Source organism: Eucalyptus grandis, chromosome 4, assembly GCF_016545825.1.
Source record: "Eucalyptus grandis isolate ANBG69807.140 chromosome 4, ASM1654582v1, whole genome shotgun sequence".
NCBI classification, from domain to species: Eukaryota; Viridiplantae; Streptophyta; class Magnoliopsida; order Myrtales; family Myrtaceae; genus Eucalyptus; species Eucalyptus grandis.
In genome coordinates, this window is record NC_052615.1 from 31,135,339 (window position 1) to 31,157,712 (window position 22,374).

General features: G+C 39.6%; 1 protein-coding gene across 1 annotated transcript; it reads right to left on the reverse strand.

Annotated features, from left to right (window-relative positions):
- Window positions 1-2,176: 2,176 nt before the first annotated feature.
- On the reverse strand, window positions 2,177-9,171 carry LOC104441815 (ubiquitin carboxyl-terminal hydrolase MINDY-1-like). Its single transcript, XM_039311649.1, is given in 13 exon segments — window positions 2,177-2,685; window positions 3,954-4,071; window positions 4,435-4,484; window positions 4,561-4,665; window positions 5,559-5,639; window positions 5,769-5,850; window positions 5,962-6,016; window positions 6,105-6,896; window positions 6,899-7,181; window positions 7,796-7,883; window positions 7,974-8,080; window positions 8,181-8,299; window positions 8,722-9,171. Coding segments are annotated over 13 exon segments (2,214 nt in total). The 5' UTR covers window positions 8,975-9,171; the 3' UTR covers window positions 2,177-2,604.
- Between the last annotated feature and the right edge of the window lie 13,203 nt (window positions 9,172-22,374).

Sequence of the window (22,374 nt, forward strand, 5' to 3'; positions counted from 1 at the left end):
AGGACTGACTCCAGCACGACAAATAAAGATTCGCAGTCATCTGTCGGAGCTAAAAACTTTACGTAATCTACCCACTTGCCCGGAGAAAATTCAAAAAGCATCATCGAGACTCCGCTTTTGTCAAATCATGTCTATCTTGTTCCGATAAACACCGAAATTTGGATTAGCTTGCCAGCCTGGCGTAGGCAAGGGGGACGGACGGCAAACGCAAAGCAACCACTTGGACTTTTTGAGTGGCGTGGCATGGGCCACGTAGAGCGAGAGTCCGTGCGGTGCCGAAATTCGGTACAAAAGCCATCCGCCGTGTGGGTTCATGTTGCTTCCATCCGAACCGAGTCGATGAATATGTATGCGTGTATTTTGTCGGCCGGACTTTCTTTGTTCGTGTGGCGGACATTACATAGGGCACTTATGAGATTCAAGATTTATGTACCTGATATGTAGGAAAAGATATTGGCATGAAGTCATTGTCGTTGTGACTTGTTAGTGGATAATTATAACATTCATGAACGGCTTAATATTCCTGAATCTCGATTTACTCCCGTGCGTGTGGAGGTGATCTGAGTATACGTTACCCTAGTTCTATTTGCTACTATTTCTCTAATTTTGAAAAAGAACATCTTACCAAGCCCATGCCCCCACATTGATTGGCATTTTGAAGGGTTGGGTTGAGACCTTTTTTTTTTCCTTTTGCAAAGATATTGCAGCAAAGCAAACCAGCTTTGCTTATCTTGGCATGAAGTTTGGCATGGGTTTCGTTTATTAATGTATTCTTTTGCGTTGCATAGCCCCAGTCCATCATTGGACCGCAATGTCTAATTCGTTGTTTATATTCCAAACGTGCGGATCTATCATAAATCTCAAGTGGATTTCTACTTTTCAATTTTCTTTTTCCCATTTTATGAAATGCGTGGACTTTGACTCAAAATACACAAATATTATTGTCCGTAAAATTTTCCGTGACTTTCAATTTTTTTGGCAAAGGAGTTCTAGAAGAATTGGTTAAGGTGACGCCCATTAATGAAACTATTTCCAAGTGTTTGCGAGAACTTGTGGAGCACGAATCATGAAGTCAAGTATGATCGGAAGAAGCAAACAAAAGATAGCACATGAAACAGGAATCGGAGAACGTTTTTGGTGGGGAATAGAGGTGGGGTCACCATCGCAGCTCGTGTTCTTTAGTCGTAAGATTGGGGACATTTTGCTAAGAGCGGTCCCTCTTGGCCAGGATTTGAAAAATCTCGGAAGGACGAACTTGCACACACCGAGGATTAATGGCCCAACTAAGGAAAACCTTAAATTTCTAAACCTTTGACACAGAGAGGGAGGGAGGGAGAGGAGAGTGTATCCTCCTGCGATCACACCCCACTTCGACCTATGTGAGTGTCAAAGACCGTACCCCGATTTTCTCATTTGCATGGAAAGAGAGTACTCTTGAAGTGCTTGATGATTCTCGACCAGAGTGAAAGGAGGTCCAACACAGCAGTAAATCTTAAGATACACTCGCGGCATGCTAGATTTCTCGCGAAACCATGAGATGTACAAGTCACAAGTCATCTCTAGGGGACTTCACTTGTACAGAAACAACAAAAGGTCACTATTCATAGTTACGGAAATTATTTGATGTTCTGTTCACAACCTTCTTTTCCCCGCTCGGATTACGTAATAGGGAGATTATGACAACAAAAACTGGTTCCATCGAAGGAGCACACAACAATGACAAAAGTAGCAACAATAAGATTCCACCCAGAAGAACATCAAAGAATTCAAATGAATTGTATTAGGTACATAAATTTAAAATTTGATTAGAAAGGCTTCATCAAGTATAGAAAACAATCTTCCGAAAACTCATTCTTGAATCTTCCGTTACTTACATATCCAGATAAAGCCACCCAGCTTAAAGGGCCATAAGGTAATGTTTCTAGCAAAGTGAAACTGCCCAAAAGACCCGGTCACACAGATTCCTCAACTAAAATGAGCTTGGCCCTTTTACACTGTCTATTTCCTTTTCACACGAAACGACAAAGAAAGCAACACACCTCATTCGTCTGATGTCAAAATGGTAGAGGGATATCCAAGTTTCAACACTACAACACGCATGTAAGGAATTTGGAGCTCACACTCCTTGTCAACATCGATGTGACAAAACAAGACCAGCATTGAAACAAATCATCAGTAGCAAGAAAACCCACTGCATTAAGTTTTCTCAAATAATCAAATCCAGCTGCAGTATAGATGGCAGCGCTGTTCCCAACCTCTCCCCTCATATAATGTAAGAGCATATAACATGCATTCCCAAACTATCAAAGCCTTGAGTCACATGGCTCCATCTGTATCTCCTCAAATCCCGTATTATTCATGTATTCCCTTTCTATGCGATGATCCACATATTTCCATGTGATGCTTCATTACAAATGAAACAACAAAATCAAAGCTTCTTGGCTGCTAAAGGAATATGCAAGTCCTAGAAATCTATTTACAGCAGAAAATCAAAGATTGGGTGAAAATCCACATATATTTCCAGAAAGGTTGATTAATATCGTGACATACAATTGGAACAAGGCAAACCATTTACAACATGAACTCACCTACAATGCACACTGTTCACATAATGATACATCTATCCTTTGATTTTGCATCAGCCCTGTTCGAAGGTGATGGATTTCTCCCTCCATATCTTCCTACCTGCAGAGCACCATTAATGGCTGGTATAAGTCACGCCCAGGGGAAAAGTCAAATGAACACTATTTGATTGCATTGCAAATCATTATCCTTCATTAACATGCAACTGTAAACTACATAAAAAGACTAAAAATTCCTCAAATCAACTACACATGTATCTTGCAAGTTAGTTTCTCAGCCATGCAATATCACAACCAATATTCTAACTTCTATCATCTTCAAGATGTCATCGTGAAGGCAAAATGTTATCACAGATTAGTAGGAGGTCAAGGGAGAGAGCCACTCCATGAGATACCTAAAAGAATTGACCTAAATGAGAACTGGCATCTAGATTAAACAAGCAGCCCACTCCACCTTCACCCGCAACCCAACACCTCCAAATTGCTGTTTCATCAAATATGGAAGGACCATCCAAAACATAAGAAGTTGGAGCTCATCCTTAAATTCGACAAATTCTTGAACATGACAAGCTCCCCTGCCAACTTTCAAACCCCAGACTTGGGATTTAAGAGTGAGTGTCAGGGACAGATCTAGAAGTTTCTCTTAGTAGGGACAAGATTTGATCATTTAGGAATTTAATGATCGACTGCTCATATACTTAAAAGTACCCGAAAAAATTAATATTATATAATTTTTGCTTGTCCATATTGACTACGTTTTCAAAATTTTTGAATTGTATTTTTACCAATTTGTAGGGGAAAATTAAAATGAGAAAATATTTACTTTTCGTATAGCTGTTTATTTCTGAGAAATTTAATGGTGGCACAAGTTTTTAGGCCAAGAGTAATTTAGTAATAGTTTGAAAACCTTAACATATTCCAAAGTTCTGACGAAATGAGCAAGGGCGAGAGCCACCGCTACTCTAAAGCTAAGTTGGTCCCCGGTGAGCTCTCAAAGCCATCAGGCTAGAGGAAAGTTAATCTTGAGACAAGCGAAGTTCCGTGTTCTACATCTAACTTCTATGATTCGACAAATATGTACTTCCTTTTGTTACCTGCACGCATAATGTATTTGGACAACAACGAGAATGGAGTTCTTTAAGGTGGCACAGAAAACCTGGCTTGGGTGACTTTAGCAAGCAACTATGCAAGATGACCCAGTAAACTAATGACCACAAGTAAAGACACTGCTTCAAGCATGGAACTGCCAACAGCACATTATGTTATGGCTTATGACATGAAAAAGTAATTATATCTCCAATTAGAACTTTATACCAAAAGCGGCTAACAAGATTACTCAAATAAGACACAGCTACAAGATGTTCAACAAACCTGTGGACCAGTAATCAGCCTTGAAGAACCAGTTGGCTGTTGTTGCACATTATTGCGTTGTGGTTGTTGTCGCTCAAACTCTTGTTGCTGCAGAGCCATTGCCAATTGAAAGTCGGAACTACAACATTGAAGTGTTTGAACTCTTAGCAAAAGGCTCAAGTAGTCAATATGCAATTAATTAATGTGGCACGAAGAGAAAGGGGCTTTAATGGACAAGAAACACTCAAACTAAAGAGACAGATCTTCAACCTCCAGATAGTTCAAAAAGCCTAGCCAATTATCAACACAGTGTTGCAATTATGCAGAGAGAATGAGAATGCTTTTCTGAAGAAATAAACTATTTCTTCACATGGTGAGGTGCAAACAACAAGACCACTGATGTCACTTGGCAAAATCCAGTAAGACTGTTAACATTGCTCGTCCTAGTCTAATCCATCCGAACTGTAAAACAATAAGAATCCATTAAGTTAGGATTTTTTACTTCATATCCAAGCCTGCATGTGTTGTATTGTCGATGCTGGCAAGATAGTCCTGCAGCACATGAGGGAAATATTAGTTGAAGGCTATGGCATAATTCAGAGCACATAAGATTAAAATAGATACATACAGCTGTGCTGGCCATGGCATTATGCTCATCCCACGTATCATTTGTAGGACTTTCCATCTTAAACTCCTTAAAATTGCTGGTCATGAACACGGTGTCCCCATTGACCTGAAAACACAGTGCCAATGCTCAAAAGAAACATCATGCAAACCATCCATATCCGAAAAAGCAACATAATCAGTTCAGTCTAAATTCAAAAATCATCTCAAAAGTAACTTATTTGCAGGAAAGACTACCAGTAAACAAATGCTGTATAACACAACAACAACAAAGAAGGTATGTGAGGTCATGTATCGATTGCTGGAAGAGTATGAAGAAATACTTCAAGCTTCACAAGTGGAAAACTGGGATAGGTAAACTCGAAAAGGCACTCTATTCACCTTCCTAAAAACTTGGATAGCACCCTCATTCAGTTTGGATATGGACATGAGAATATCAGAATGTGTCCATGGTTGAGCCGAATCAAGTCACAAATGTAATACTTGTAAGGAAAATCAAAGTTTGGAAAGGGGAGAAATTACCCAAAAAAAAAAAAAAAAAAAAAAATTCCATCATCGATCAAATTGCTTTTCTTATTCATGACATATCTTTGCCCCATTCGACTTGCACAGTTATGCGTAAAAAGAGAGAAAATCCCATAACTTGAATAAGTCCATTTTTCTTAACCATGTGAGGTTATAGACGTGAAGTAGAACTAACAAATAGTCCTGTTTGGAACAAATTTCACCTTCGTCTCAAAATCATTGAGTTTATAACCAAATTTGGCAGTTGCCACCATAAGAATAGGTAATCCACTGATTACATGGCCGTACCTTTTTCTATGACCAGATTAAATTGCCTAAGCTACGTCTTGGATTCACTTAAGAAATCCAAATAATGACACTCATCAAAAACACCTCAAACCAGATAAAACAGCTTCAGTTTCAAGCAGGGAAAAGGATGAAATCAGAGCAAACTGATGAAAGTTCTCCTCGTGTGACAATGGAAAACATGCTTCTTACCTCATTCAATTTCTCCCACACCAAATCAGGCTGATTTAGGTAACCTTGGTCTGTAGCTAATAGATATAGTTGACCTTCATACTGCAGAAGACACAAAAATTAATTAAAAAGAGGTTTCTTCTCTCATATGGCACAAACAGATGCAATGTCCAACAGTTCACAGTAACAATAAAAACATACAAGAGATACAAGACGAAGCCCATGGCTGACCTTAAACATGGTACTGAAATGATTGTTACGAAAGAACACACAAAGCTCTCGCTCTTTAAGACCATCTTGTAGACAAAAAAGGCTGCATTGTTCATAGAGAATTATTATGGAGGATAGAAAATTCATACACATACCCATAGATGGTCCACTGATGATAGAAAAATTAAGGAGGATAGCAAAGTCATACACATACCCATATATGGTCAACTGATTGGCACTGCCATTCAAGAAATTCCGCACTAATTCCCCTAAAAGAAAATTTGACAAAAAGAGACATGGCATCATGACAAAGTTGATAGTAAACTCAATGTTGCAGTAGATTACAAAACGTCTTACCCTGTTGTGGGGTCATTTCATCCCTAATAACATTATAGGCATCTTCAGTTGCTTTGTCAGCTTGTTTAGCAAGAACCACCTCGCCTTCATATATAGGTTCTCTATCTTCACAGGCTGCTGTGCCAGAATCCAAAATGCATTCCTCTCCCTCATATATGGGTTCACTGCCATCAATGCTGGGTGTATAAGGTTCAGCAACATCTACGTGCTGCAATTTGCCACCAGAGGCATCTGAATCAACATTTGGCACAGAGACTCTCAAAAATCCCGCTGCGTCACATCCAGTCTGATGATCTGCTGCTTCAGCAGTATAAACTGGAGAAGCTGGTTTATCTACCTTCCCATTTAGTTGCAAAGATAAAATCGAACCCTCATCCATAGCACCATCCAGTTTAACAGGAGACAATACAGAAGGTTTTTCAACCTGGACTGAAGTGTCGACATCTCTCAGGTCAATCAAATCATCCTGAATGGCAGCATCCCCACTTTCTGCATGCTTAGACTGATGAATGTGGTCTGCGACATCCGTCTTTAAGGATGGAGGAACTACTTCCCCCAGACAAGTTCTGGCAGTCACTGGATAGTTCTCATCAGTCAGTGTAACATCAGCAACCACAAGAGGTGGTTCCAGCTGACGAGAGATATTTTCAACACCACTAGAGTCCTGTAATCTACCAAGTGCATCTGCATGCACAAACTCCTGGGCACAACTACCTTCGTCAAAGTCGCTAGAGTTATTAAATGTGCCATTATCCACGATGAATGAGTTACTTGACGAATTAGGTCCTTCAACCTCGACATCTTTAAAGCTATCATCAGCTCCGCTTTTTCTTCAAGATCCCCCTTCCTTGCTATCTGGGGTTCAGACCCTGAACGTGGAGAACCATCGAGTGAGCTGACCTTTGAAAGGGATGGAGAAGGCACTCCAAGAGCTGCAGTAGCTGCAGCAGCAAAATCAACACAATCTTCTCCACTGTCTTCCTTATGTTCTTCCATCATTCTTGTTTCTAGCGCAACAAGCTCACCCATAAGGGCATTATACGACTTGGATCCAATTGCCATTGCAGTATCATCATCCTAAGAAAAATGTTGATAGAAAGATACAAAGGCATAGGCAGCATCAGAATAAATTGATAGGAGAGAGAAGACAGAGGACTAAAACTGGGGGGATTTACTCAAACTCTAGATTCCAGTGTAGGAAGTACAGACTTCTTTTGCCTGCCTATGCAGGGACTAAGTACCAAAATAGAACAAGTGCCCAAGAAGAATTTAAATGCAATGTGAGACCGGCAGACATTTGATCATCAAGCAAACCACAGCAATTTCCCCATGTAATCATCAAGCAACCAACAGTTGGTTTTTGAATAAATCAATGATAATCCAAATCAGCAGAAGTTGAATATCACCCTAGATAGAAACTGCTCATAATCCAAAAAATAATCCTCAAAAGACAGAGAGTTTCCACCACTGATACTGAAAGCCACATAGATGCCACATCTGTTAACCATTTTAATAATAGACAGATGGTCACACCTAAGTATCTAAATGTATTAAGGTCCCTATCCAATGCTATTGAGGACTATCACTTTCATCCAGATGAAGCCGACATTCATGAGTTACTTGAGAATTTACTCCCAAATAAGTGACGAGGCAATTGGCATAAAAGCACATAAACCAAAAAGTTAAAGCACCTGGGGATCAACAATCCATCCATGATAGAGTGGAATGTCCAGCAGATCAAAGATTGCACATTCTCTGGTGAATTCAAAGTCATCTATCCTGCAATTAAGAGAATATATCTATTCAAGACCTATAAAAGCATAATGATTCAGGCTAAGGATTGAATACTTGTCATAAAGTCAATTCAACCTCCTGAACTTTATATTTACGTCAATGCCAGTCGCAAGGTGTGGCAGCAGATCAATTGCATCCGCAATGTTCTGTTGTTGATTTTCAACATAGCCCGCATCCTTATTCTGCAGCATATCAAAGAGGGGGAAAAAGGAATAGAAGATTAACATCCACCATAAACAGAGAAACACTCAAGACTTCCAGGGGATACGAAAAGGCCATTACATTAATATTGCTGTTGGAATCAATTAGTCGTTCGGCCACCAGAGACAGCAACTTTTCTTGAGAAACCTCAGCTGCATCAGGATTCAAGTTCAGGCTGTTCCGCAATAGAAGAATATTACCTGCATATGATCCCATATAAGAACATTCCCCGAGTCACCATCACCCACATAAAACTCTTCACACATCACCGACGCACCAAAAAAATAAAAATAAATAAACGCATGACCTAAGAGAACTTGTAATACGATGAAATGAACGTGAAAGACGCCAAATTCCCCTCGTGTCTGTTCGAGTACTGATTACACCACCCGATTTCTCAACCAGGCGAAGCTAGAATGCCCGATTGCCCCGGTTGACATTGCGGCAATTGAAAAAGAGAAGCCAGGCAACCGATTCGATTTCATCCCCAATGCAAACGCCGACCGCGAACCAAGCAAACGAAGACCGCGAACATCAATTGGAAGCCAGACAACCGCGAAACCCTAGAAGGACCCGCGAATAAAGAGGACGACCGAGCGAGAGAGAGAGAAGGAGACGTTACAGATGGCGAGGAGGGGGCAAGGGCCATTATCGTTCTGGAGGACGATTGGCGTGGAGCGGCCGAGGAACTGGACGAGCTTCGTCTTGTGGACGCATTCTTTCTCCGCCGCGTTCGGCGGCTGAGGCTGAACCTGAACCTCCTCCTGCTGCTGCAGGTGCTGCGGCGGCGGCGGCGGCGGCGGCTGCTGGTCCGGTCGTCCCGGCTGCTCGTCCGCCGCGGACGACGGCGGCGGCGGCGCGGTGGAAGTCGCCATGGCGATATCCCGAGGAATCGGAGGCCCTTTTTCCGCGGAGAAGACGACCGCCGGATCGGGAACGAGGACGGGGGGATTCGCGATTGGAACCAGCGCGAGGGGTGAAAAAAGTCGTTGAGCCGGGCGAAACGGAGGGATTTATAGTGGGGAGGGAGGGAAGGAAGGAAGGAGAGGAAGAAACAGAGGTTACTTAAAGAAACAAAAGAGAAAAAAGAAGGGAGGAAAAGATGAGGATATACCGCAAGTGCAACGCCTAAAGGGTTCTTTCAATCTCGTTCCATTTTTTATGACCTTATGAAATAAATAAAATATCTCATTGTGCACCAAGGCTAAAAGCCCCATTTAATTATGATTTACCCAAAAAAGGGCAATTTCTTCCGTATTTTTTTTTTTCTTTTTTTTTTCTATTTAATTTTTACATATCAAGCGTGTACATAAACGGCCTCGTCATTTGCAACTAGACCTAAATTTGGTGTCAGTAGAGCTTTTGAGACATCGATCTTATTCTTCGAGATGAGTAATTTTAGATTTCATTGCTTGATTTGAATTTTTTTCTTACATCGAAAGATTTTTAAAATTTTTTTTTTTATGTAGTAGTTGCAAATGGACTACCCATGATGAGGGAAGGAGTGGATTCGTTGAATTATAGGCTTCTCTCTTACGCTTGCAGAGTGGATTGCATCATTCGTATACGCGCATCGGACCGAACCTGTATTATATACTTGGCCGTTAAGCAAACGAGCGTGGAGGGTCAAAGTCAAAACGGCAATTAGAGTTGTGTAAATCGCGATCTTCCCCTTCTCTAAATGCTCGACAGGTGTCTCGAAACGTGCGGGGGGAAAAGAACTATAAAAAAAAATCGAACGCGTTCGAGCGTGCGAGATCGATCGATGACTCTGAAGCATCCTATATCGCCTGAGGTTAAGATAAAGACAAGGGACAGTGTACCTGTTTTGTCTCATCTATGGGTAAAGCAGAAACGCACGAGCAATGCGAATACGAAATGGCGGTCTCGGAAAAGGCTCCAGATGATGGAGACCGTCTGTTCAATTATTCCCGAAGGGGCATTGCCGAAAATGGACGGATACATCGATGACCCCATTGAAAAAATTTCATGCTTTTTTATTTGAGGATCATCAATTATATTTAGAGTTTTTGGGAAAAAGAGGGTTGATGGTGACTTTCACTTTTAAGTGCGACCAAAAGAGTTCAAGAATTCATTTAAAATTGATTCAAGTTACATCATACATCAGTTTTGAGGTGACAGACTAAATCTCGCATTTCATTTATTGAGTTCGGTGTTGTCATTATTTTTTATATATACTTTCTTTATTAAAGAGACTTATTGAAACAATTCATTTTACTTTGATATAGTTACTTTTGAACAAACGACACATGAAGATAATGTTGCATTGGGAGTTTTATACTATGAACAAACCAATTAAAAAGGGCTTGAAATTAATAAGAGTACAACTATAATATAATGGATAAATTCTATCGTTCTATCAGAAACGTCTAACCTTACATAAGTAAAGGTCTTTTCCTATTCTTGCACTAGAAAAGGAGTTCATTTGCATTTTATAGTAAGATGTGGCTAAACCAATGATATAATTGTGCGAAATTTGTCATTCAATTATGTTTTAGTGATGCTTTTAACAAGGCAAAAGCCATTCATGGTAGTCAAATATGCAAAATTTGGCGTTTAAGCTACATTGTAATGAGCATTTAATGTTTGGATTGAATATGCAACAGAGATAAAGGACTAACGCATGAAGAAAACTTATCCTAAAACCTCCTGTTTCTGAATTTATATTAATAAAAGGGGTTAAAAAGATTTCCTGGCCAAGAAAATAGCATCAGCCCAAAAGTTAAGGTACACATGTATTTACTGGCCCAAAAACAAAAAGTACACATGTATTAGGGCCAAGGGAAGAGGGACAACTTCCTAGACAGGATCATTAACTAGGCCGGCTTTGCAACATGGGCTTCGTAGGCCCAAGAAACTCATCAAACGTATCATCTGGTAACCTAAATACACAAATGTACCATCCCCATAACTCTCCCAAAAAGAGGTCCACTTCACTTTAACATCTTCTATTCAACCTGAGTCAGGCACGGCAGCCTCCCGAGAAGGTACATTCAAGACTCTTTTAAGTATTCCATTGGACGAGCACGAAAAGAAGAGAAAATCAGCGTAGTATATGCACATTGGGTGAGAAGAATTCGTCTTCTCTATGCCCTGCCCAAAATTTAAGGGTGTGCTTTTTGTCCGAAAGAATTTCCCGCAAATTAATTTCTAGGACTTTCATGTGTTTGGTCTATTGAAAATGATCTATCAACAGAAAATCATTTACAATTAAAAAATATATGCACGTTTAAAGTTAGGAAAATTGATTCCTTAATCTGAAAAGATGAAATTATTTCCCAAAAGAGTATTTTTCATTATCATGAAAGTTCTCCTGAAACAAACACACCTCGGCATAGTTATTATTATTAAAGTGAATCACTCAAGACCAATAAATCAGGAATGGGTTGTGCTTGTTCAAGTGGTCGAACATGTATGTCTAGTATATCGATTCGAAAATCTCCAGTTGAAGTATTGCACAGAGAGCAACATATATGAGAGTCCCAATTTAGTTCATATACGGCTCTTGAAAGTAAGTTAGAAGAGAAGACCATTAAAACTTATGCTAGAACGCCCACTAGCTAGTGGACCATGCGTGGATGGTTGGAGAGCCTAGAGCAAAGTGACCCCATGGATGAGAAGCCATTGAAGAAGAGCTTTGATTACATTGAAGGATGGTGCAGCGAAACCAAGGACTCGAGTGGAAGGGAAAACAGCCCACAGACTGGATCATCTCATTAAAACACCGGTCCTTCTCTAGCAGTGCAGTTCCATGCTTCATTCCTCTTCAGAGTTTGGCTCTCTTTAATTGGATTTAAGTTCTCTCTCCGTCGTTTTGAACAGCTCGCTCCATTTTGAACAACTGGGGTAGTTTTTGTTGGTGTGATCCTGCGGTCTCTTAGAATCCAACTCCCCGGATGTTCGAGTTTGGACCTGAGGGTAATCGTTGCTCCTCCTAAGGTCATCCGACACGCGGGATCGCATTGCAGATAGGGAGGTTGAAATTACATAGTGTGTTACTTTACTTGCATTCGCGCATCGGATGGAAATTGTATCTGTTAAGCAAGACAACATAAGTATGAGCAAAGAGGGTCGAATTACAATAGCTGTCGGAGTCATATAGATCGTGTTCTGAGACCTTTTCCCTTCTCTAAATACTTGACAAGTTTCTTGAAGCGTGTGGGCGGAGAAAAGCCAAAAGAAATCAAACATGTTTGAAGCGCGCAAGATCGATGACTCTGGAGAATCCTCTCGCATAAGGTAAGATAAAGACAAGGGAAAGTGTTCCCGTTTTATCTCATCTATGGCTGTGCGGGTGGGAGAATGATTCTTGCGCAGAGTACCCACCAAGCGGAAGCACATGAGCAATGTATACAAAATGGCGGTCTCAGAAAAAGCTTAAGATGATGTAGACCGTCTGCACAATTAATCCCGAAGGGGCAATCTCGAAAATGGACGAGTACATCGATGGCGTCTGTTGAAAAATTTTCAATTATTTATTTAACATAGACCGATTATATTTAGAGTTTTGGGAAATGCGGGTTGATGGTGATTTTCACTTTTCAATGTAATTAAATATTCCAAAAATTCATTTAAACTTGATTTGAGTTATCACTATGCATTGGTTTTGAGGCGACGGATAAGATCTTGCCTTTCATTTCTTGAGTTCGGCTTTGTCATTATTTTTATATGTACTTTAGAAAACAAGTCTTGATTAAGGATACTTAAAACAATTTGTTTTACTTTCATCGGTAACTTTTGGGCTGATGCATGAAGAGAACTGTTGGATTTAGTGGAAGCGTGCATGTGGAAGTCTGTGTAATATATGGCAAGGGATCTTAAAATTGGACAAGCGATGAGATGGGATAGTTCAAGGATAAAGAACATGGGATATAGTTTATCTAGTTGATGGAAATGGTAGTACAAGATGCTTTAGTGATGGAGGAGTATTTCATGGTATAGAAACTATCTTAGCTCTACTCTTCCACACGGTGGGGGTGTAAACCTCACACACCAAATGGATGAACTACAAGCCTATTTATAGGCAATTACAACCGACTCAGCCACCGCCCTATACAACTAGACAATTATTGGACCTTAGATAACTCATTTTAGTTGACATTTGTTTTGTCTCAGAAACCTTCTTCAACTAGGCTACTTCTTCTCTTGCACCTACTTAGATAGCATATTTCTAGCTGGAAGTTCAATGGTTCTAGTTGGTGTGCACGTTCTTGACTCTTCTTTCTTCATTGTTAAGCAGCCATTTTAAACTTATTTTCAAGGTTTCCTCAAGCTATCCACTGCCTAAGACTTTCTTCAAGATTACGCTAGTTGGCCACTTCTTGAGAATTCTAGAGAATGTGGAAAATGGATCACAATTTCCAATGAGAACTTATTCTAAAACCTCCTGTTGCTGAATTTATATTAGTAAGGGGATAAAAAGATTTCCTGGTCAAGAAAATATCATCAACCCAAAAATTAAAGTACACATAGATGTATTTACTGAACCCCCTAAAAAAAGGACATGAATTTGGGCCAAGGGAACGGGGGAAACTTCCTAGACATAATCATCAACTACGCCAGCATTGTAAGATGGGCTTCACAGGCCCAAGAAACTTATCCAATGTCTCATTTGGTAACCTAAATATACAAGTGTACCATCCCCACAACTCTCCCAGAAAGATGTCCACTTTATTCTAACATGCTCCATTCAACCTCAATCTGGTATGGCAACCTCTCGAGAAGTTAGATTCAAGACGTTAAGTATTCCCATCCAATGAAAGGGTTTGAACCTTCTATCGCCAAAGGCGAAAAGTCAATGTAATTGCTTGTGGATGCGGATTATGTCCTAGGTATATTTCAACATATATACGGAATCTTGGGTGAATTACGCGATGCATGAGTAGCTAGCTTTTTCAAGAAGTGCCTCTTTTGACCAGCTTGAAAAGCACATCAACACATAATTTGTGTAAGACTTTTCTTGATGTAGGCTATATTAATTGATATTATAATTTACCATTTTATGAATTAGCATAATAGATATAAGGATACTTAATTAGTCTAATATGAGTTGGCTAGTGTAGGTTGGGTTAAATTTGGCTCATAATGAGAAGACTTGACAAAAAAACTCTATAAATAATGCTCAAATGTCTCCTTTAACCCTAATGCACAAATATCTTCACGAGCGCTTACTAAACACTAAAGATGATGGGCAATTTTATTAAGCCAATGACATAGAGGGCAATAAAGGAAAAACTCTTAAATTTGAATAATCACTATTCCACAAAAGAATGATGGATTCCAAATCAAGTGTGCAAATCTCTTTACTTGATTACATATATGTTCTTAATTCTAGTTATGGAGATTTTGGGGTATGCTTTCATGGTTTACAATTCCAGCCTAGCAAATGGAATAGGTTTGGGCCGGGCACAATGCAATTGCTTGTTCAATTGATCAAACATGTATGTCTAGTATATTGATTCGAAAAACTCCAGTAAGTATTGCACAGAAAGAAACATATATGAGAGTCCCACTTTGGCTCAAATATGTGCTGTTGAAAGTAAGTTAGAACAGGACCATTAGAACTTACGCTAGAACCCCAACTAGCTAGTGGACCGTGCGTGGATGGTTAGAGAGCCTGTAGGAAAGTGACCACATGTATGAGAAGCCATTGAAGAAGAGCTCCGATGCTTTGAAGGATTCAAGGACTCAAGTGCAAGGGATGACAGCCCACAGATAGGGATATTCTCATAAAAGCCAGTCCTTCTCTAGCAGTGCAGTTCCATGCTTAATTCCCTTCTGGGGGTTGGCCCTTTTTAACTAGATTTAAGATCTCTGTGTTTTGAACGGTTCGCTTGATTTTGAACGCCTACCTGAAATTTTATTGGTGCAATCCCATGGTCCCTTAGAGTCCGACCTGTTGAATGTTCGAGTTTGGACCCGAGGGTAATTGGGTCTACTCCTAAGATCATCCGACATGCCGGATCGCATTGTAGTTGTAGATAGGGAGTCAAACCTATTCACCTCGAAGCGCGTGCCATAGTTGTGGGTGGTAGGAACTAGGAAGCTTTTCCATGGTAGAGTTCCCCAAGAGTCCAAAGCCTATCTAGCAGTCAGGAAGACCGGGAGGACCGCATCCTCGTTTTGATGGAGCAATGGAACTCAAGAAAGCTCGCTCCTCTCCGCACCCGCCGAAGCCGGGGACTTCGTGGTACGCGTTCTAATTCACCCGAGACATTGGTGCATGTGTGTCTTGATTAGGTAAACGATTTTTAGGTCTCTAATGCCTCGGTGAGGCAATATCGACGGGGCTCGCTCGCCTCGGACTTCGCCTCTTTGCAATTTTAGACATGAACTTTTCCATGATGGTTACAGAGAGTGGCCGCGTCCGGAGTTGTCCCCCCCCATTAAATTTTACTTGTTTCTTTCGCGCATCGAATCAGTGAAAACTTCAATTCAGAAACTGATCCGTACCCTCTCTTTCTCTCTGCATTTAGCAGAACAAAGCAGAGAATATATGCTTGCCACATGGGAGGAGGGATGCTGGCCTATTAATGGCCAGTCTAAAGACGCTCCCCCTCCCCTCCTCTTCCTTCTAGGCCTGGACCACAAGCAAAAGCGACGCAGCGCCAGACACGATGGTCATCTACTCCTGCGTGCGTGCTCGACCCGAGTGCGAGTAATTATTCTAATTCTCCTCCTGATCGCCACCTCTCAACCACTCAAATATCACATTTCCCATATAACTCGACACGAATCATGAAAGCCCTCGTTATAATATGCCACCGCTTGTGCTATCTGGGGCAGGGTGTTTATGCAAATAAAGACTCGCCATCGTATTATCTACCTGTGACCTCGGGGGAGGATTCAAAAGCATCGTCGAGGCTCACTCTGTCGAATCATGTATATTGCATATCAGGAACGGCGAGAATTAGATTAGCTTGACGAGCCTCGCGATGAGGAAGTACAGTTGATTTTCGTGGGCTGTGAGGGATTCGTATGATATTTTATTCCCAGTTTTAGGTTAAGGGGAGTGTGATTCATTTGAGTGGGGGTGGGAAGAGGATTAGATGGGACGGAGAGCTCAACTCAAGGGGCAAGAAGGACCACAAACTCAGAGCAGCCACTATGAACTGAGCCTGTTCTCAAGACTTTGGGCAGGCCACTCAGCATTCAGCTTTCCAACGCTTCCACTTTTGAGTGGCGGCATGGACCTTCGAGGCGTGGAAAAGCCATTTTGAAAGCCATTCATCGTATATCTTATATATACATACGGTCTCTCTGAAATAGCTAGTACGAGTACCAGGGGTGTGAATAGGTATATAAAAAATTTCTCGAAACTTGCACGATATTTAAACAATTAAAGAATTTGCAATGTGTTAAAAATTCAATCGCAAGACGAGTAAAGGAAAGAGAGAATTGAACACTCGGTTTATAGTGGTTCGAGCATTATTTCTCACGTCCACTCTTTTCGCACCGACAGCCGATTGGTGGATTCCACTATGATCAAAGAGTTGTTACAAAGTGTTGATCTTCCTTGATTTCTAGGTGTAGATGATCTACCACACTCGCTCAAGGCGTTACCAAGTATAAACACTCTCTCGTGTACAATTTCGCTCGCCTCGACTAACAATCAAGGATCTTCGACTGAATTTTTCTCGATCACACACTTAAAACAACTAGAACATCTTCCTTTTATATTCCTTCATGCCATCATAGCCGTTGGCACTTACCAAAGGAATTCCTCCAATCTACCCGTTGGACGGAATCAATCAAGAAGATCATCCGAGCTATTTAAGGAATCGATGATAGCCCATCAATCTGTTCGCCCATACAATCGGGATCTCGGTTTCAAGAATAGAATAATCCAAGATTATTTCGTTTACCATCGGATCTTCAATTGATCTTAGATAAGAATTAAAGAATCCGAAATGATTATCCAACCAAAGAATCTATTCCGAGGGATAGAATCAAATCCTCAACCATAAACCTCGACTTTGGATTTTCTTCAACACTGGATTAGAAAGACTGTCAGTGAGAATAATTTTGAGTCTTGAGTCTTGAGTCTTGAGTCTTGAGATAACAAAGTCTTGAGACTATAAAAGCTTGAGACTTTAACTATCGATATCCAGACTTAGACGATAGAAATGTTTTGTCGGCTTCAAAATATTCGGAAAGATTTCTCCAACAATCTCCCCTTTTTGATGGTGACAAAACTTTCTTGAAGATTTGAACAACTTTGACCCGCAAAACATTTCTCAAGCAATATGGCTAACTCATAAAGATTAATAAACAACCGGACTCGCATCCACAAAGAAATTGGTTAGTCTTTCATGAGTAATACCATGTAACAATACTTGATATAAATGCAACCGAGTCAAGCATCAAAATCCACAACCAATTCGATCTAACACTCAAGTTCAAGTTCTCAAGTCATACTCAAAAATAAACATAAACACAAAAGTCACTTCAAATAAAGTTTTAAAATAATGTTTGTTCAAATTGGTTCTCTCCCTTTTTGTCATCATTAAAAAGAGGGTGAGAAAGGAGTCATGTCGCTGGGAATGCGCACTATCCGGAAATCCCCAATTGACTGGACTACTCCTTCGAGCTTCTTCGGATCTTCTCGAGATGAGCTACCTCTTCTCTCTTCGCATTGGCTTGAAGTTGCAGAGCAAGGTCTTTGTATTTATCTTCCAGAGAGACTCAAGATGCTTGTCCAAAGATGCTTCAAAGCTTGGATTTCACATCCATTATATATATCGATTACGCATTTCCGGAAGAATATTCATGATACTACGAAGATCTAGAAATCATCCGTCTGTGTGCGGCATTGGCTTTCTCGGATGGTGTGTGTGCGACGATGGCGCTTCCGAACGGTCCGCAGATTTGGAATCGTCGTATCATCTTCTTCGGCAATTGAGAGACCCGAACGTCTTCGGGTCTTCCGGAGATTGTCTTAGATCTTCAGACAGATGAGGTGGAGACCTCTCTTGCTCGCTAACTCCCCGTCTCTAGGACATCGAAAGGGAAGAGTGATGATCATGCTCTTGATTTCCCTTCTCTCAGTTTATCGTCAGATCATTTCTTTTTCTTCTTCCTCAACTTCTTTCTCCTTCTCTCTCTGTTCTTCTTCTTCTCTCGCTCTCCGCTGAAGTTCGTCGGATAAGACACAAAACGTCTTGTTCTTGTTAGTGCTTTGGAATAGTGGGATCTTCATTATCTTCATCCTCATCCTCATCCTCCAGAATAAGAGTTCTTTTCCTCTTTTTTTTTTTTTCAGAAGAGGACAGTTGGGTCTGATGTGTCCCTTCTTTTTACATTCGAAGCAAACTACTTCTTTGTTTGGTTCCTCATCATCAACGACTTGGTCTCATGTCTCTCGAGAACTTTGTTTCTTTGGGATGAACCTTCCGCCTTTTCTATTCGGTTTTACGAATCTTCTTATCATGAGGGCGAGCTCCTCATCATCCATATCATCTTCGAATCTGCATCATCGAAATCATCATTTGATTTTAGTGCAATAGATTTCTTACCTCTTGGATCTTCGTCTTCATTAATTCGTTCCACTTCGTAAGAATGAAGAGTTCCAATCGGGATTCGTCTCTACGTATAATGGCATGATTCTTTGCGTCTCTCTTATTGAAGTCTTTATATGATTCCAATCCTTGGAGAGTCCACGTAGAAGCTTGTTCACCTTCATGGGATCAGAAATTTTTTGTCCTTGGTTCTCAAGACCATTGACAATATCGTAAAAACGACTAAACATGTCGGTTATTGATTCTCCCGGTTTCATTTTGAAGGATTCATATTGACCAAGAAGAATGTTAATTCCGGTCTCCTTCACTCGATCTGTCCTTCATAAGTGATATGTAACCCGTCCCAGGACTTCTTTTCTGTGACACAAGAAGATATTCTGTTATATTCATTGGTGACAAAGCACAATATAAAAGAATAAATTGCTTTAGCATCGAGTGCTTGTCTCTTGTTTATTTCTTCTTGAGACATTCCGCCGGTTTCAACGGTTTCTTTTCCTCTTTCGGTGATTGATGCAGCGGGGAGTGATTCCTTTTCCACTACGTCCCATTCCGTAGAGGATCCTTTGATCGTAGGAAAGCTTTCATCTTGTTTTTCCGGATGTTGTAATCCTTTCCATCAAGTAGGGAGGTCTGGTATTGCTTTGCCCCTCCATCGCCCCGGTGCTAGCATACTAGCCATGGATCTTTTACTCAAAGTAAAACACTTCAAACAAAGTAAGAACACGGGCTCTGATACCAATTGAAATAGCTAGTACGAGTACCTAGAGGGGGGTGAATAGGTATATAAAAAAATTTCTCGAAGCTTGCACGATATTTAAACAATTAAAGAATTTGCAACAGTTAAAAATTCAATCGCAAGACGAGTAAAGGAAAGAGAGAATTGAACACTCGGTTTATAGTGGTTCGGCTTGATTCAAGCCTACGTCCACTCTTCGCACCGATGCCGATTGGCTGGATTCCACTATGATCAAAGAGTTGTTACGGTGTTGATCTTCCTTGATTTCTAGGTGTAGATGATCTACCACACTCGCTCAAGGCGTTACCAAGTATAAACACTCTCTGTGTACAATTTCGCTCGCTCGACTAACAATCAAGGATCTTCGACTGGAATTTTTCTATCGATCACACACTTAAAACAACTAGAACATCTTCCTTTTATATTCCTTCATGCCATCATAGCCGTTGGCACTTACCAAAGGAATTCCTCCAATCTACCCGTTGGACGGAATCAATCAAGAAGATCATCCGAGCTATTTAAGGAATCGATGATAGCCCATCAATCATGTTCGCCCATACAATCAGGATCTCGGTTTCCAAGAATAGAATAATCCAAGATTATTTCGTTGACCATCGGATCTTCAATTGATCTTAGATAAGAATTAAAGAATCCGAAATGATTATCCAACCAAAGAATCTATTCTAGAGGATAGAATCAAATCCTCAACCATAAACCTCGACTTTGGATTTTCTTCAACACCGGATTAGAAAGACTGCATCGGTGAGAATAATTTTGAATCTTGAGTCTTGAGTCTTGAGTCTTGAGTCTTGAGATAACAAAGTCTTGAGACTATAAAAGCTTGAGACTTTAACTATCGATATCCGGATTTGGGGATAGAAATGTTTTGTCGAACTTCAAAATATTCGGAAAGATTTCTCCAACACTCTCTCCACTTATTAATTTAAATTTTCAAATTAGAGTTTCTAGTATGACATGAGAACTAGGTTTCTTCCCAATTTTTCTCTCATATCATAACTAGATTGCGTCATCTCATTTGTCATATTATATTATCGGTTTGCACCTCAAAAGGACAATCTTGAGTTGATTTCTTTTTGTATATCCTACCTAAACAGCGCACTCATTTATAACTCGTGCTTAGGCGTTGATTCACGCATTAAAGTGGTGATACGATGTCAGAATTCCACGTTGCTTTGAGTTGGACGTGTGTAATCTCGCCAATGAATAGCTTAAGTTATTCAAAGAATAGCAGTGCACAAAGTCATTAAATACTGACACCGTAAGATCATATTAAGTTTAGATCGGGTCGAATAATCCTCAAACTTCACGTGGGTTGTTTTAACCACTTTGTGCATGGAGAATTTACCCATATAACGAGGTAAATCCTTTTTTCTTACTTGTCCATGAAAAGAAAAATAGAGACGAATGTAAAAACCACCCTCGACTTAATTCCACAATTTGCGTCTCCCCAACCTACATAAACCTATTTGCTCTAATGGATACCCGAAATCTATTACCAAATAGTGAAATCCAATGAGGAGAATGGTGTACCTTGGAGGGGGGAAATATCAACTTCGTTAGTCATATATGTGTGAGAGATGCAACTTGAAATTCAATGCCATAGTAGTCGTAGGTGTTGAAATGTAAGAAGGGTATGATGACACTTGCAATTTTCCCGACAAAAGAAATATCTATCCACAAAAATAAGCTCGAGCTATTTTCCCCTCATTTTTGACACCTGACATCCCTTTTCGTGTTGAATGGATTATATTACCTCTTGCAGGTCTCACTCTTGACTTAAAATTATTTGCTACATTTTTGTCTTCTTCTTTTTCTTCTGTTTCAATTTTACTAAAAGACAGAACTACTCATACCATTTTCGAGCATTCTTTCCCCTAGTCGCTTCTTCCACACCCATTACATCAACATTTCCTTCGTGTTTGTCTTTTTATGATATTATTCTCCATTATTGTAATATGAGTAAGCACTAATGATATATCAAATTATTGTTTACTTGATTTCCCTAACTTATCCTCATGATCATAAATTTGACTTCAATATTATGGTTAATGTTGCATTATACACAATTTACTCATTTTTTATTATATTATTTTTTGTAGTGCAGTCACTTTGGAAGACAACATTATTTTTTGCTTTTGGAAGACAACATTATTTTTTGCTTAAATGTATTTGTAGATGATGAAACTATAAATGGGGAACAACAATTAAGCATGTCGACAAGTTTATTTGAAACTTTACTAGGTAATTTTCTAACACGAGAGTATTCTTCGAATAGTATGTGGGTGCATCTTCTTACTCAAGGTTATATTATCTTTATAAAAATATCAAAAAGTGACAAATATGTTCTTCTTGATTGCGATAGGGGAGGTGATTATCGTGATCAACATAATATTTCTACTACACGTCAAAGAAAAAAAAGACCAAATCTCATTTTATTGACTATCCTTTTGAAGTATGTTGTTATAAACAAAAAAATGGATGAAGATCACTTAAAATATTTAATGCATCACACAATAAGTAATTAAAAATTTGACTATTATATTCACTTAATAAAATGGAAATTGAGTAATTAATATACACGGATTCAACATAATGACACATACTAAAGTTATAATTAAAAGCAATGTGCACTAAATCCCAATAAAAAAGAAATATAAAAAAATTCATTAACACAATAATTAGTTAGTTATCTGCCAAATATTTTTTTTTTAAAGGAGGTACCAAAAATTTGTTTCAAATGGAGAAAGAAAAAGAAAAAAAAAAAAAGAAGAAAAAAAAGAAACAGTAATCTTAAATCAAGTGTAGGCCCCATATTTAACCAATGTTGTTTGAGAGAAATATGAATAGTTTCATTTTTAGTAAAATTGAAACAAAAGAAGAAGAAGGAAAAAAAAAAAAAAGACAAGAAATAATTTTAAGTTAAGAGTGGAACCTATGAGGGATAATGTGGTTAATTCAACATGAAAATGAGTGTTAGTAA